General features: G+C 37.1%; 1 protein-coding gene across 2 annotated transcripts in view; it reads right to left on the bottom strand.

Annotated features, from left to right (window-relative positions):
* Window positions 1-12,923, bottom strand: part of LOC135114928 (SH2B adapter protein 1-like) — a 38,837-nt gene that overhangs the window by 14,260 nt on the left and 11,654 nt on the right. The window contains exons 6-7 of one of the 2 annotated variants that reach the window (XM_064031206.1): window positions 742-923; window positions 129-356 (exon numbers count right to left, since the gene is read on the bottom strand). In XM_064031206.1, the coding sequence (XP_063887276.1) occupies window positions 129-356; window positions 742-923 (410 nt within the window). Of the gene's footprint in view, window positions 1-128; window positions 357-741; window positions 945-12,923 lie in introns of both variants that reach the window. The other variant, XM_064031205.1, reaches the window with a different exon arrangement.

Genomic DNA, 12,923 nt, shown 5'->3' with positions numbered 1-12,923 from the left:
ACAGCATTCCATGTTAGAGCCAGGACCATGTGACTTTTCTCAATGAACACTTTATGTTAAATTATAGAATGGAAAGTATTCTTGGATACTTTAAAGAATCAACACATCATTTGTTACAAAGTTTCTACCTCTCGGGTGTCGGGGAGGTTCAGAGGTCTGCGTTCAGCTCCACCCTGGCTAGACTGTGCTGTATAATCAGCAGCTATAACAAATTCAGATAGAGTGACATCAGATGTCCCTCCAGACTCCAGTGGGATGTGGTTGTCACGGAAGTATTCTAAGAGGTCAAATATTGTAGCAAACGATAAGTGTTGGACCCTACAAGCTCCATCTGGGTTGATAGTCATTCTCAGATGCTGGAAAGAAATAAAATGATCATGATGTTATTTCAAATATAGCTTTAAAGAAAACTAAAAGGACATTGCAATGATGTGTTCAACTCCCTTTTATATCTTTTCACAATGATGAAACATCTTTCCCTTCACATACTTTACCGTAAGTCAAATAAGAAACTGTACTCTTAGTTTACAGTGAGTTATTAATCTATAAGTAACCATAATAAATAGAACAAAATATGGGCAAAGAAGAAGAATATGAAATCAATACATGCAAGAAACTATGGTATTTTGTCTATCTATCTACCTATAAGCCAGGCCCAGAGAAATCACCACACACTCACACACACATCATTTACTCTCTTAGCCAAATCATTTTATGGAAACATTACATCAATAAGCTTACCTTTGCTCTTCCCTGATAATTAAAGGTAAGTACATATTCCCCCTTCCTTGTTTCACTCTGCCTGACGAGGAAGACCCCATGGCCAGCCACTGCCTCCTGCAGAACAGCTGAGGCTGCATCACATCGTGAGAGTGTTCCATGGAACCAAGGGTAGTCCCGAAGGGTGGAATAAAAGTCCACCTCTGGAGGCACACGGAGGTTGACTGTGAGAGATGGAGAAATCCAAACCAAAGGAAAATGAGGAGCATTGACTATTTTGTAATACCAAAATGAACCATGTGTTCTTAACTATGAAATGCTTTATAAAATTTGTAAATTATTATTTATACACTTATATATAATATGATTAGTTTACAGTAGGTATAACACATAAGGTATTTATAAAAAAAAAATTAGCTTGTTACTGAAAATGTGTGTATGTGTGCATATATACATATATGATGATTAGGTTATAGTAGGTATAACAAGAAATTTATCAAAGTAATTAGCTTGCTACATCAAATATGTGTGTTTTGTGTGTGTGTGTGTGTGTGTGTGTGTGTGTGTGTGTGTGTGTGTGTGTGTGTGTGTGTGTGTGTGTGTGTGTGTGTGTGTGTACCTAGTTGTATTTACTTAGTTGTATTGTACATAGCATGAGCCAAAGCTCATTTTGTGCTGTCTCCACAACCATATTTATCCAGTTTCTCTTTAAACATGTGTACATCATTTGCCACAACCACCTCTTCCTTTAAATCATTCCAGATTCCAATAGTTCTATATGGGAAGCTGCATTTCTTGATGCCACTTGAACATCCCCTCTTCTTTATTTTCTTCCCATGTCCCTTTGTCTGTCTCTCTCCCTCTTCCATCTGCAGTACCAAGTCATTTCTGTCTATTCTTTTTATATTGTTTACTAATTTGTACACTATTATCAGGTCTCCTCTTTCTCTTCTCTCTTGTAGTGTTGGTAAACCAATCTCTTCAAGTCTTTCAATCCTGGTACCATCTTCATTGTTATTCTCTGTATTCTTTCCAGTTTGCGTATATCTTTTTTCTAGGTGGAGCCCAAACTACTGCTACATATTCCAGTTTAGGTTGTATCATGCTTGTCATAATTTTCTTTATAATTTCTTTGCCTAAAGAGTTAACAAGCTGTATGTAGAGCCGAATATCTCATTTATGTGTCTTTCAGGTGATAGTGTGTCCTGAATCATTACTCCCAAATCTTTTCTTCATTACTTTTCATTATTATTTCTCCTCCCATTTTGTACTTCCATGAAGGTCTCTTTCACTTTTTCCTATTTCCAACAAGTGGCATTTTCTGGCATTAAATTCTAGTTTTCATCCTTGGCTTCATGCATGTATCTTGTCAATGTCCCTTTCTAACCCCTTGCAGTCATTTTCATCCTTTATAATTTTCATTATTTTTTGCATCATCAACAAACAGTTTATATAACTATTTACATCCTCTGTCATATCATTTATATATATTTGAAACAGAATAGGTGCCAACACAGATCCTTGCAGCACCCTCTGTGCTGGTCACTCTGTGCCAACTTGAATTAGTGTCTCTGATTACTGTTCTCATTTCCCTCCCTTGTAAATAATCCTCCATCCATCTCAATGTTGCTCCCTTCTGTCCTCTTCCATTCTCTAGCTTCCACATAAGGCTTTTGTGGGGACCTTTATCAAATGCTTTTTTGAGATCCAGGTAAAAAGCATCAACCCATCTGTCCCTCTCTTGCACTCCATCTATTACTCACATATAGCAGCTCAGTAGCTTTGTGACACAGAATCCCACTTTCCTGAACCCAAATTGATTTTCTGTAATTATCTTCTCATCTTCTAGATATTCCATCCATCTGTCTTTAAATACTATTTCACAAAACTTGCTTACAATTCCTGTTAGTGAAACCAGTCTATAATTTAATGGTTCCATTTTATTTCGTTGATCTTTTCCATTCCCTTGGTACTTTTCCTTCTCTCAACAAGTTGTTGATTACTGTATTTTACAGCTTACAAGATGCTGCATCTTGGAAGACGCAACCTAATACTGGGAAGAAATTTCGAAGAAAAAAGTCATTCTCATATAAGAACACATTCACCATATACCTGACCACTAAACATAAAAACACAAGAAGCAAAGAGTCTGTGAGAGGCTGGTTGATCTACACAAGGCATCTCCTATAAACCTACATTTGACCATCTATCATCGTTAACCATGAATTAATCTAACCTTTTCATAAAACTATCTATTGTCTCAGCACTTATCACAAATTTGCTGGAGCACTCAATACAAATTTACAACTATGTAAATAAAACTATTGTAGGTAAATACACACAGTGAAGCAGTACGTCCCTCCACATACTGGTGCCACATATTGTTTACATTATCACTTGTCCGATTTTAATTGTATGGCAATGACATACAAGTTGGTGATTAGTAAATACACTATACATCTTTCATTGTCCAAGGGTGGTTTTATTTTCATAAAAATTTATTAAAATCTTAAAAAATCTGTATGTAAAAATATAAATCAAAGAAATTTCATTCATCTTCAAATCCCAAGAACTCGTCACAATACAACATTCATCTTACAAGACACACAAGTATTTTTCAGGGTATTTTTTTAGGAAAAAAGTGTGTCATGTAAGCTATAAAATATGATATATCCCATATGGGTTCTTCCATTTGTTCTCTGCATTCTTTTAATATCCATCCATTTACTTGATCTGGTCCCATAACTTTTCTAACATCCAGCTATTCCAGCAATTTCTTGATTTCTTGTCTCTTTACTTGTATCTCCTGTATTCCCTCATTCTGTGATACCACTTTCCGTGTCACAAATTCAATTTCCTTTGTAAACACAAAGGAAACACTTTCATTCATTAGTTCACTTATTTTAGTAGTTTCATAATTTTTTCCTTCCCTTTTTAGCTTGTTTATGCCATCCTTATGTTTCATTTTCCCATTTACATATCTGTAGAAAAGTTTGGATTCTTCCTTGCATTTTCTTACTATGTCACTTTCAGTTTCTTTCTTCTTCTCTTCTTATTATACTACAGTGGTACCTCTACATAGGAGTGCATCTATATACAAGTTTTCCGAGATACGAGTAAAAATTTGCGAAAAATTATGCCTCATAACACGAGCATTTTTCCAAAATACGAGCAGCCAGCAGCAGCAACACCACCCACCATCATCAGTGCTCGATAGCAAAGCAGCGATCCACACATCTGCACATTGTACCATTACTCGTGGCCACTAAACATTTGCTCTGACTTTTATCTATGTTTTTTCGTATTTTGTGCTACTTTTTTGTGCTTTTTTGTGCATTTAACCATGGGGCCCAAGAAAGGAAGTGCTAAAGATAGTAGTGATCATAAGAAACAAATGATGAGCTTAGAAATTAAGAGGGAAATAATTGAAAAACATGAGTGTGGTGTGCGTGAGTGATCTTGCTAAGGAGTATGAGCGTAGTACGTTGAGTATTTGCATCATTTTGAAGAACAAAGATTTAATTAAGAATAAAAAACATGCTAAGGGAGTGACTATCTTCTCTACTAAACAAACAGATATCCATGAAGAGATGGAGAGGCTTTTGCTTATATGGATAAAAGACAATAGTCACTGAGACCATAATTAGTGAGAAGGGTTGTGCCATTTATGCTGATCTGAGAAGAGAGCAGGCAGAGAAGGGGGGTGGTGAGAGCTCCAGCACACCAACAGTACCAGAGTTCAAGGCTTCACGAGGTTGGTTTGAAAAATTTCATAAGCGTACTGGAGTTCAGTGACTCTGTGGTTCGTCATGGAGAGGCATCTAGTGCTGATGCTAAGGTAGCTGAAGAGTTCTGCAAAAAACTTGCAGAACTCATTCTCACTGAAGGCTATGTCTCACAGCAAGTTTCTAATTGAGACTGGCCTTTTTTGGAAGAAAATGCCACAAAGGACCTTCATTACAGCCAAAGAAAAGAAAATGCCAGGCCACAAGCCCATGAAGGACAGATTGACACTGGCTCTATGTGCCAATGCCAGTGGAGATTGTAAAATCAAACCTCTGCTGGTATACCACTTTGAAAATCCGAGGGCATTCAAGGCACACAAAGTGCTAAAGGAAAAAACTCCAAGTCATGTGGAGAGCTAATGCCAAAGCCTGGGTTACCCGTCAATATTTTATTGAATGGGTTAACCTCATATTCAGCCCAGCTATCAAAAAATACTTGGAGGAGAATAATCTTCCTTTGAAATGTCTACTTATCCTAGACAATGCTCCTGCTCATCCCCCTGGCCTAGAAGATGATATTCTCAATGAGTTCAAGTTCATCAAGGTCCTATACCTCCCCCCTCAGCACAACCTCTATCCTCCAGCCCATGGACCAGCAAGTGATTTCTAACTTCAAGAAATTATACACAAAGCATTTGTTCAAGCGATGTTTTTAAGTTACTGAAAACACCAATCTAACCTGCATGAATTTTGGAAGGAACATTACAACATTGTAATTTTCTTGAAAATCACAGACTTGGCTTGGTAGGGAGTAACTCGTCGAACCTTAAACTCTTCCTGGAGGAAATTGTGGCCTGACGCTGCTTCTAAATGTGATTTTGAGGGATTTGAAATGGCAGAGTTGGACGAGATAGTGGCACTCGGAAAGTCCATGGGTTTGGAGGTTGATGAGGGGGACACCAACGATCTCGTTGAGGAGCACAGTCAGGAGCTGTTTCTGAATGTGATTTTGAGGGATTCGAAATGGCAGAGTTGGACGAGATAGTGGCACTCGGAAAGTCCATGGGTTTGGAGATTGATGAGAGGGACATCAACGATCTCGTTGAGGAGCACAATCAGGAGCTGGTGACTGAGGAATTACAGGAGCTTCAGGCCCTACAAGAAGTGGAGGTTCATCAGGGGTTCAGTGGCGAGGATGAGGAAGAGGATGAGGCTCCTGTGGTTACGACTGCAGAAATTAAAGAGGTTTTGGCAGCGTATCAGAAAGTGACTGATTTTGTGGAAAAAAATCACCCAGAAAAGGTACACACAAACTATGCAGCTGCCCAATACAATGACATATGCCTCATGCATTTCAGAAACATTTTGAAAAGTAGACAGAGGTAAATCTCATTGGACCATTTTTTCAGCAAGAGTCCCCGAGAAAGTGGAAATCAAAGTGTGCCTAAGGCCAAAAATAATGCTGAAAATTAGTTTATGTAAGTTGAAGCAAAATAAGTGAAAATAAATAAATAAATAAAAAAATAATAATTTTGAAAAAAAAAATTGAGTCTTTATACTACATTGTTTGATTCTAATGTAAGTTGTAAAAAAGCAATCTTTAGTTTGAGTAAATTTAAGTAAAATGAAAAATTATTTTAAGCTACATAAAGATTAGAATTAAATTTAATTTCCAGTTACTCTAGTGTTAAGTTTAATCTTGTTTGTTCAAGTTCATGCTACTTATCCCTCATCCTCCGCCTACTACCCTGGCATCCTTCATCCTCCACCTACTCCGCCTACCTGCGTTGTCTGCCATCGTTTGTCTTCTGGTAAGCACTCACAAAACAACATTATATTTCAGTTATTATTATTTATTATCTACACTTATGTTTAGTAATGAATTACGTATGTTTTGTAATTTAATTGCATATTTATTTCAGGTCAATTAGGATATTTTGTATTTTGTTCTGCTGGCTGGAACGGATTAACGGGGTTTCAGTTAATTTAAATGGGAATTAATAACTCATGATACAAGTAACTTCAAGTTACGAGGTAGGGCTGGAACCAATTAAACTCATATCTAGAGGTACCACTATACATTCATTTCTTGCCTTTCTGTATTTTTCTAAAGCATTTCTGTTTAGTTTCATCATTTTCTTCCATGCCCCATCTTTTTTCTGTTTTTGCTTCTACATGCCTAGCTTTATACCATTCATGTTTCCAAATTTTCACTTTAACTTGGCACAAACTGTTGCACCCTCTCTCTCTATAATTGCTCAAAAATACCTAATATTTTTCTTGCACTACTTTACCTTCAAATAGCTCTTTCCAGTTAATTTTTCAATAAAATTTAATAAGTTCTGCAAAGTTTGCCTTAGCATAGTTCTTTCTCCCATTTCTGTATTGCTCTTTCCTGTACAACACTTTTTTCCTCCTGTGGTACTATTTCTATTATCACATGATCACTTCTTTCCATTGGACTCAATGTATACAATTGGTCTACTTTCTGGGGTTTTTCTAAACACAAAGTCCAACTGTGATGGTTCCTCTTCTCTGCATCTTGTAGGCTCATTCAACCATTGTCTCACTGTATTCACCATCACGATTTGCATAAGTTCTTTGCTCCATGACTCGATATTTTCTTTCACTTCCACCTCCTCCCAGTTAATTCCTTTAGTGTTGAAGTTGCCTATTAAGAGCACTTTGTTACTTTTCCTTATCATTTCCTCCATATGATTTTTTGCTTCTAGTTGCATACTTTTAAATTTACTGGTCTCCCATGCATTAGTGTGTGTATTTACTTAGTTGCATTGTACAGGACACGAGCCAAAGCTCATTTTGCCCTGTCTCTATAATCAAATATATTCAGTTTCTCTTTAAACATGTGTACACCATTTGCCACAACCACCTCTTCCATCAAACCATTCCAGACTTCAATAGTTCAATACAGAAAGGTGTATTTCTTGATGCTGCTTTAACATCCACTCTTCTCTATTTTCTTCCCATGTCACTTCGTCTGTCTCTCTCCCTCCTCCATCTGTGGTACCAAGTCATTTCTGTCTATTCTTTCTATATTGTTTGTTAATTTGTACATTGTTATCAGGTCTCTTCTTTCTCTTCTCTCTTGTAGTGTTGGTAATCCCATCTCTTCAAGTCTTTCTTCATAGCTTAAGTTTTTTCAATTCTGGTACCATCTTTGTCGCTATCCTCTGTATTCTTTCCAGTTTGTTTATCTTTTTTTCTATGTGAAGCCCAAACTACTGCTGTGTATTCCAATATAGGTTGTATCATGCCTGTTGTAATTTTCTTCATTTCTTTTTCTAAATAGTTAAACACCACCCTAATGTTTGTTAACAAGCTGTATGTAGAACCAAATATTCCATTTATATGCCTCTCAGGTGATAGTGTGTCCTGGATCATTACTCCCAAATCTTTTCCTTCATTAGTTTTTGTTATTATTTCTCCTCCCATTTTATACTTCCATGAAGGTCTCTTCTACTTTTTCCTGTTTCTAACACATGGCATTTTCTGACATTGAATTCTAGCTTCCATCTTTGGCTCCATGCATGTGTCTTGTCAATATCCTTCTGTAACTCCTTGCAGTCATTTTCATCCTTTATTATTTTCATTATTTTTGCATCATCAACAAACAGGTTTATATAGCTATTTAGTTCCTCTGTCATATAATTTACATGAATTTGAAATATAATAGGTGCCAACACAGGTCCTTGTGGTACCCCACTTGTCAATTCATGCCAACTTGAATTAGTGTCTATGATTACTGTTCTCATTTCCCTCCCTTGTAAATAATCCTTCATCCATCTCAATGTTGCTTCCTTTAGTCCTCTTTCATTTTCTAACTTCCACTTAAAACTTTTGTTGGGAACTTTAGCAGATGCTTTTTTGAGATCCAGGTATACCGCATCAACCTGTCCATCCCTCTCTTGCACTCCACTGATTACTCTCGTATAGAAGCTCAGTAGATTTGTGACCTCCCTTTCCTGAATCCAAATTGCTTTTCTGTAATTATCTTTTCATCTTCTAAATATTATTCTAAATATTACACCCATCTATCTTTAATAACTATTTCACAAAGCTTGCTTACAATACTTGTTAGTGACACTGGTCTGTAATTTAATGGTTCCATTCTATTTCGCCCTTTGTATATTCAGACTATGTTAGCTCTTTTCCATTCCCTTGGTGCTTTTCCTTCTTTCAATGGGTTCCTCCAACTGTTCTCTGCATTCTTTTAATATCCATCCATTTACTTGATCTGGTCCCATAGCTTTTCTAACATCAAGCTCTTTCAGCACCTTGCCTAGTCAAACTCTTTCAACTCTGTCAACATCTACCTTTCCTTCTTGCTGGAAGTTTCCCTACATTCAGCCTGTTCCTAAAACGGTGACCGTTCTAATCCCTCAAACTACCATTCTATTGCTTTAATTTCCTGCCTATCTAAAGTTTTTGAATCTATCCTCAACAGGAAGATTCTTAAACATCTATCACTTCACAACCTTCTACCTGATCACCAGTATGGGTTCCGTCACGGCCAATCTACTGGTGATCTTCTGGCTTTCCTTAATGAGTCTTGGTCATCCTTTTTTTAGAGATTCTGGTGAAACTTTTGCTGTTGCCTTGGATATATCAAAAGCTTTTGTTAGAGTCTGGCAAAAACTTTGATTTCCAAACTACCCTTCTACAGCTTCTATCCTTCTCTCTGTAACTTCATCTCAAGTTTCCTTTCTGACCGTTCTATTGTTGCTGTGGTAGATGGTCACTGTTCTTCTAAATTTATTAACAGTGGTGTTCCTCAGGGTTCTGTGCTGTCACCCACTCTCTTCTTATTATTCATCAATGACCTACTAAACAAAATTTCTCGTCCTATCCACTCCTACGCTAATGATACCACCCTGCACTTTCCACATCTTTTCATAGACGTCCAACACTTCAGAAAGTTAACAGTTCACATAGCAGAGCCACAGAATGCCCGACTTCTGATCTTTCAAAAATTTCTGATTTGGGGCAGAGCAAACTTGGTATTGTTCAATGCCTCAAAAACTCAATTCCTCCATCTATCAATTTGACACAACCTTCCAGACAACTATCCCCTCTTCTTCAATGACACTCAACTGTCCCCCCCTCTTCTACACTGAACATCCTCGGTCTGTCCTTTACATATAATCTGAACTGGAAACTTCAAGTCTAATCTCTAGCTAAAACAGCTTCTATGAAGTTAGGTGTTCTGAGATGTCTCTGCCACTTGTTCTCACACCCCCACAGCTGCTAACCCTGTACAAGGGCCTTATCTATCCATGTATGGAGTATGCTTCACATGTCTGGGGTGGTTTCACTCAAATTCTCAATTCCTCCATCTATCAATTTGACACAATCTTCCAGACAACTATCCCCTCTTCTTCAATGACACTCAACTGTCCCCCCTCTTCTACACTGAACATCCTCGGTCTGTCCTTTACATATAATCTGAACTGGAAACTTCAAGTCTAATCTCTAGCTAAAACAGCTTCTATGAAGTTAGGTGTTCTGAGATGTCTCTGCCACTTGTTCTCACACCCCCACAGCTGCTAACCCTGTACAAGGGCCTTATCTGTCCATGTATGGAGTATGCTTCACATGTCTGGGGTGGTTTCACTCATACCACTCTTCTAGACAGGTTGGAATCAAAAGTTTTTTGACTCATTAACTCCTCTCCTCTAACTGTCTTCAGCCTCTCTCTCATTGCCGCAATGTTGCATCTCTAGCTATCTTCTACTGCTGTTTTCATGCTAACTACTCTTCTGATCTTGCTAACTACATGCCTCCCCTCCTCCTGTAGCCTCACTACACAAGACTCTTCTTTCTCTCACCCTATTCTGTCCACCTCTCTAATGCAAGAGTTAACCAGTATTCTCAATCATTCATCTCTTCCTCTGGTAAACTCTGGTTCTCCCTGCCTGCTTCTATATTTCCACCTTCCTATGACTTGAATTCCTTCAATTGGGAGGTTTCAAGACACTTATCCTTCAATTTTTGACTACCACTTTGGTCCCTTTTCTGGGAATGGCATCTCAGTGGGCTTTTTTTTTTTTTTTGCCCTTGGCCAGTGTCCCTCCTACATAAAAAAAAAGTGTGTGTGTGTGTGTGTGTGTGTGTGTGTGTGTGTGTGTGTGTGTGTGTGTGTGTGTGTGTGTGTGTGTGTGTGTGTGTGTGTGTGTGTGTGTGTGTGTGTGTGTGTGTGTGTGTATTTACCTAGTTGTGGTTTACAGGAGGGGAGTAATCTTATAGTATCCTCTCTCTATATTTATCCAGTTTGATCTTAAAAGCATGGACAGTTATGGCATTGACAACATCTTCACTAAGTTCATTCCATTTCTTCACACTTCTATGAGGAAAACTATACTTCTTGATGTCTCTTCTACAGTTAACTTTCTTCAGCTTCTTACTGTGTCCCCTTGTACTCTGTGTCTAGATTTATAAAACATTCTTTGTCCACATTTTCCACACCATTTATCATTCTATAGATGTTTATTAAATCTCCTCTCTCTCTCCTATTTTCAAGGGTAAGAATTTCTAAAATTTTTAATCTCTCCTCATAAGTTGACTTGTTTAACTCCAGAACCATCTTAGTGACTGCTCTTTGTACTCTTTCTAATTTTACAATATTCCTCTTTATATGAGACCACACCACTGCTGCATATTTCAATCTTGGTCTTATCATGGAAATCAACAACTTTTTTTTATCATTCCTTCATCCAAATATGAGAATGACATTTTTACTCTTTTTAGCAAATTCATCCTCTCTCCAGTAATTTTATCAATGTGTCTGTCCTGTGTAATATTTTCAGTAACTGTTACTCCCAAATCCACTTCCTCTTTTGACTTCTTTAACTTCATACCATCCATCTCATAATGATATTGTATTCTTTTCTTACTCTTACCAAACTCCATTACTTTATATTTACTAAAATTGAATTCCATTAGCCAAGATTTACTCCATCTATTTATCTTACTTAAATCAACTTCCAGTACCATACTGTCAGTACCATACAGTGATGTCACCACTAGACTGAATTTTATCAGCCAGTTGTTCTCTACGTTCCTTCAATATCCAGTTTAATACTCCATCTGGATCAGTTACTTTATTTACATCAAGTTCTTCCATCATCTTAAGTATTTACTCATAACCGTCTGGGACTGTACTTAGTATATTCCTCACCAACTTATCCCTTCCAGCATCAAATTCCCCTTCCACAGTAAATATCAGTCTGAAACTACTGTTCATAACCTCTGCCATGTCCTGTGCATCCTCACAGATTTTTCCTTCAACTTTCAATCTTGATACACCTTCCTTCTTCTTCATCTTCCCATTAATATGTCTAAAGAATAGTTTGGGCTCATTTATACACTTATCTATTATATCTCTTTCATAGTTTCTTCTCCCCATTCTTACTATCTCAATGTACTTGTTTCTAACATCAAATATATTCCACTCATCTGCTCCCAGTTTTCCTCTTCTTCCATCTATCCCAAGCATTTCACTTATAATTTCTAGTTTATTTGCATTTTGTATTGAACCATTCTTTACCCTTTCTACATCTTGCTCCTCTTCTAGGTACAAATTTCTCCACAGCAGAATTGCATATCCTTATAAATTCATCCCATTTTTTCTGAACATCTTCTGCATCTTCAAAGTCCTTCCGGTCCATGACAACAGAGTATTTTCTTAATTTTTTAAAGTCAGCTTTACTGTATTTAAATCTTTTCACCTTATAATTTTCATCAATGATTACATTTTCATTTTTCACATTAAATTCCATCAACACATGATCACTTTTACTCAGAAGGCTATCATAGTGTATAGTTTCAATAATTTCCATGTCCTTAGTAAACACTAAATCAAGTCTTGATGGTTTATCTCTTCCACTAAATCTGGTATCACAGTCAACCCATTGAGTCATCAAGTTTTCCACCCCCCAGTTTAATAGTCTATTACTCCATGAATCCTCACTTCCAGTAGTTGTCAATGTCTCCCAATTTATTTCCTTACAATTAAAATCACCAACAATAACTACATCACTATTTTCCATCACTATCTTTTCAAGACCTTTTAACACATCTACCGACATCTCTTTTTGCTCTTCTTTTCCCCAAGCATTGGTCATAGGTGGCATATACACTCCTACATAATTCATTATCCTTCCATTTCCACTTCTAATCATCACTTGTAGAACTTCAGACTTGTCTTCACTCTTTATTACCTTCTCCACTTTAAAACACTTTTTAGTCAGAATGATCACTCCACCTCCTCCCTTGTCACTTCTATTTTTCATCCATAAATCATATCTATTATCACCAATGTCAGTTCCCCATTCATTTTTCCATTTTGTCTCACATGATACAACATCTGGTGCAGTTCTGTTTAACAATTCATTTAATTCCTTTTTAGTTGACATTAATCCATTTACATTAGTATAGCATACCTTACTTACTGTGTTATGC

Source organism: Scylla paramamosain, chromosome 28 (assembly GCF_035594125.1).
Source record: "Scylla paramamosain isolate STU-SP2022 chromosome 28, ASM3559412v1, whole genome shotgun sequence".
Classification (NCBI taxonomy): Eukaryota; Metazoa; Arthropoda; class Malacostraca; order Decapoda; family Portunidae; genus Scylla; species Scylla paramamosain.
The sequence above is the reverse complement of the archived record's forward strand: the minus strand, read 5'-3'. Positions and strand labels throughout refer to the sequence as shown.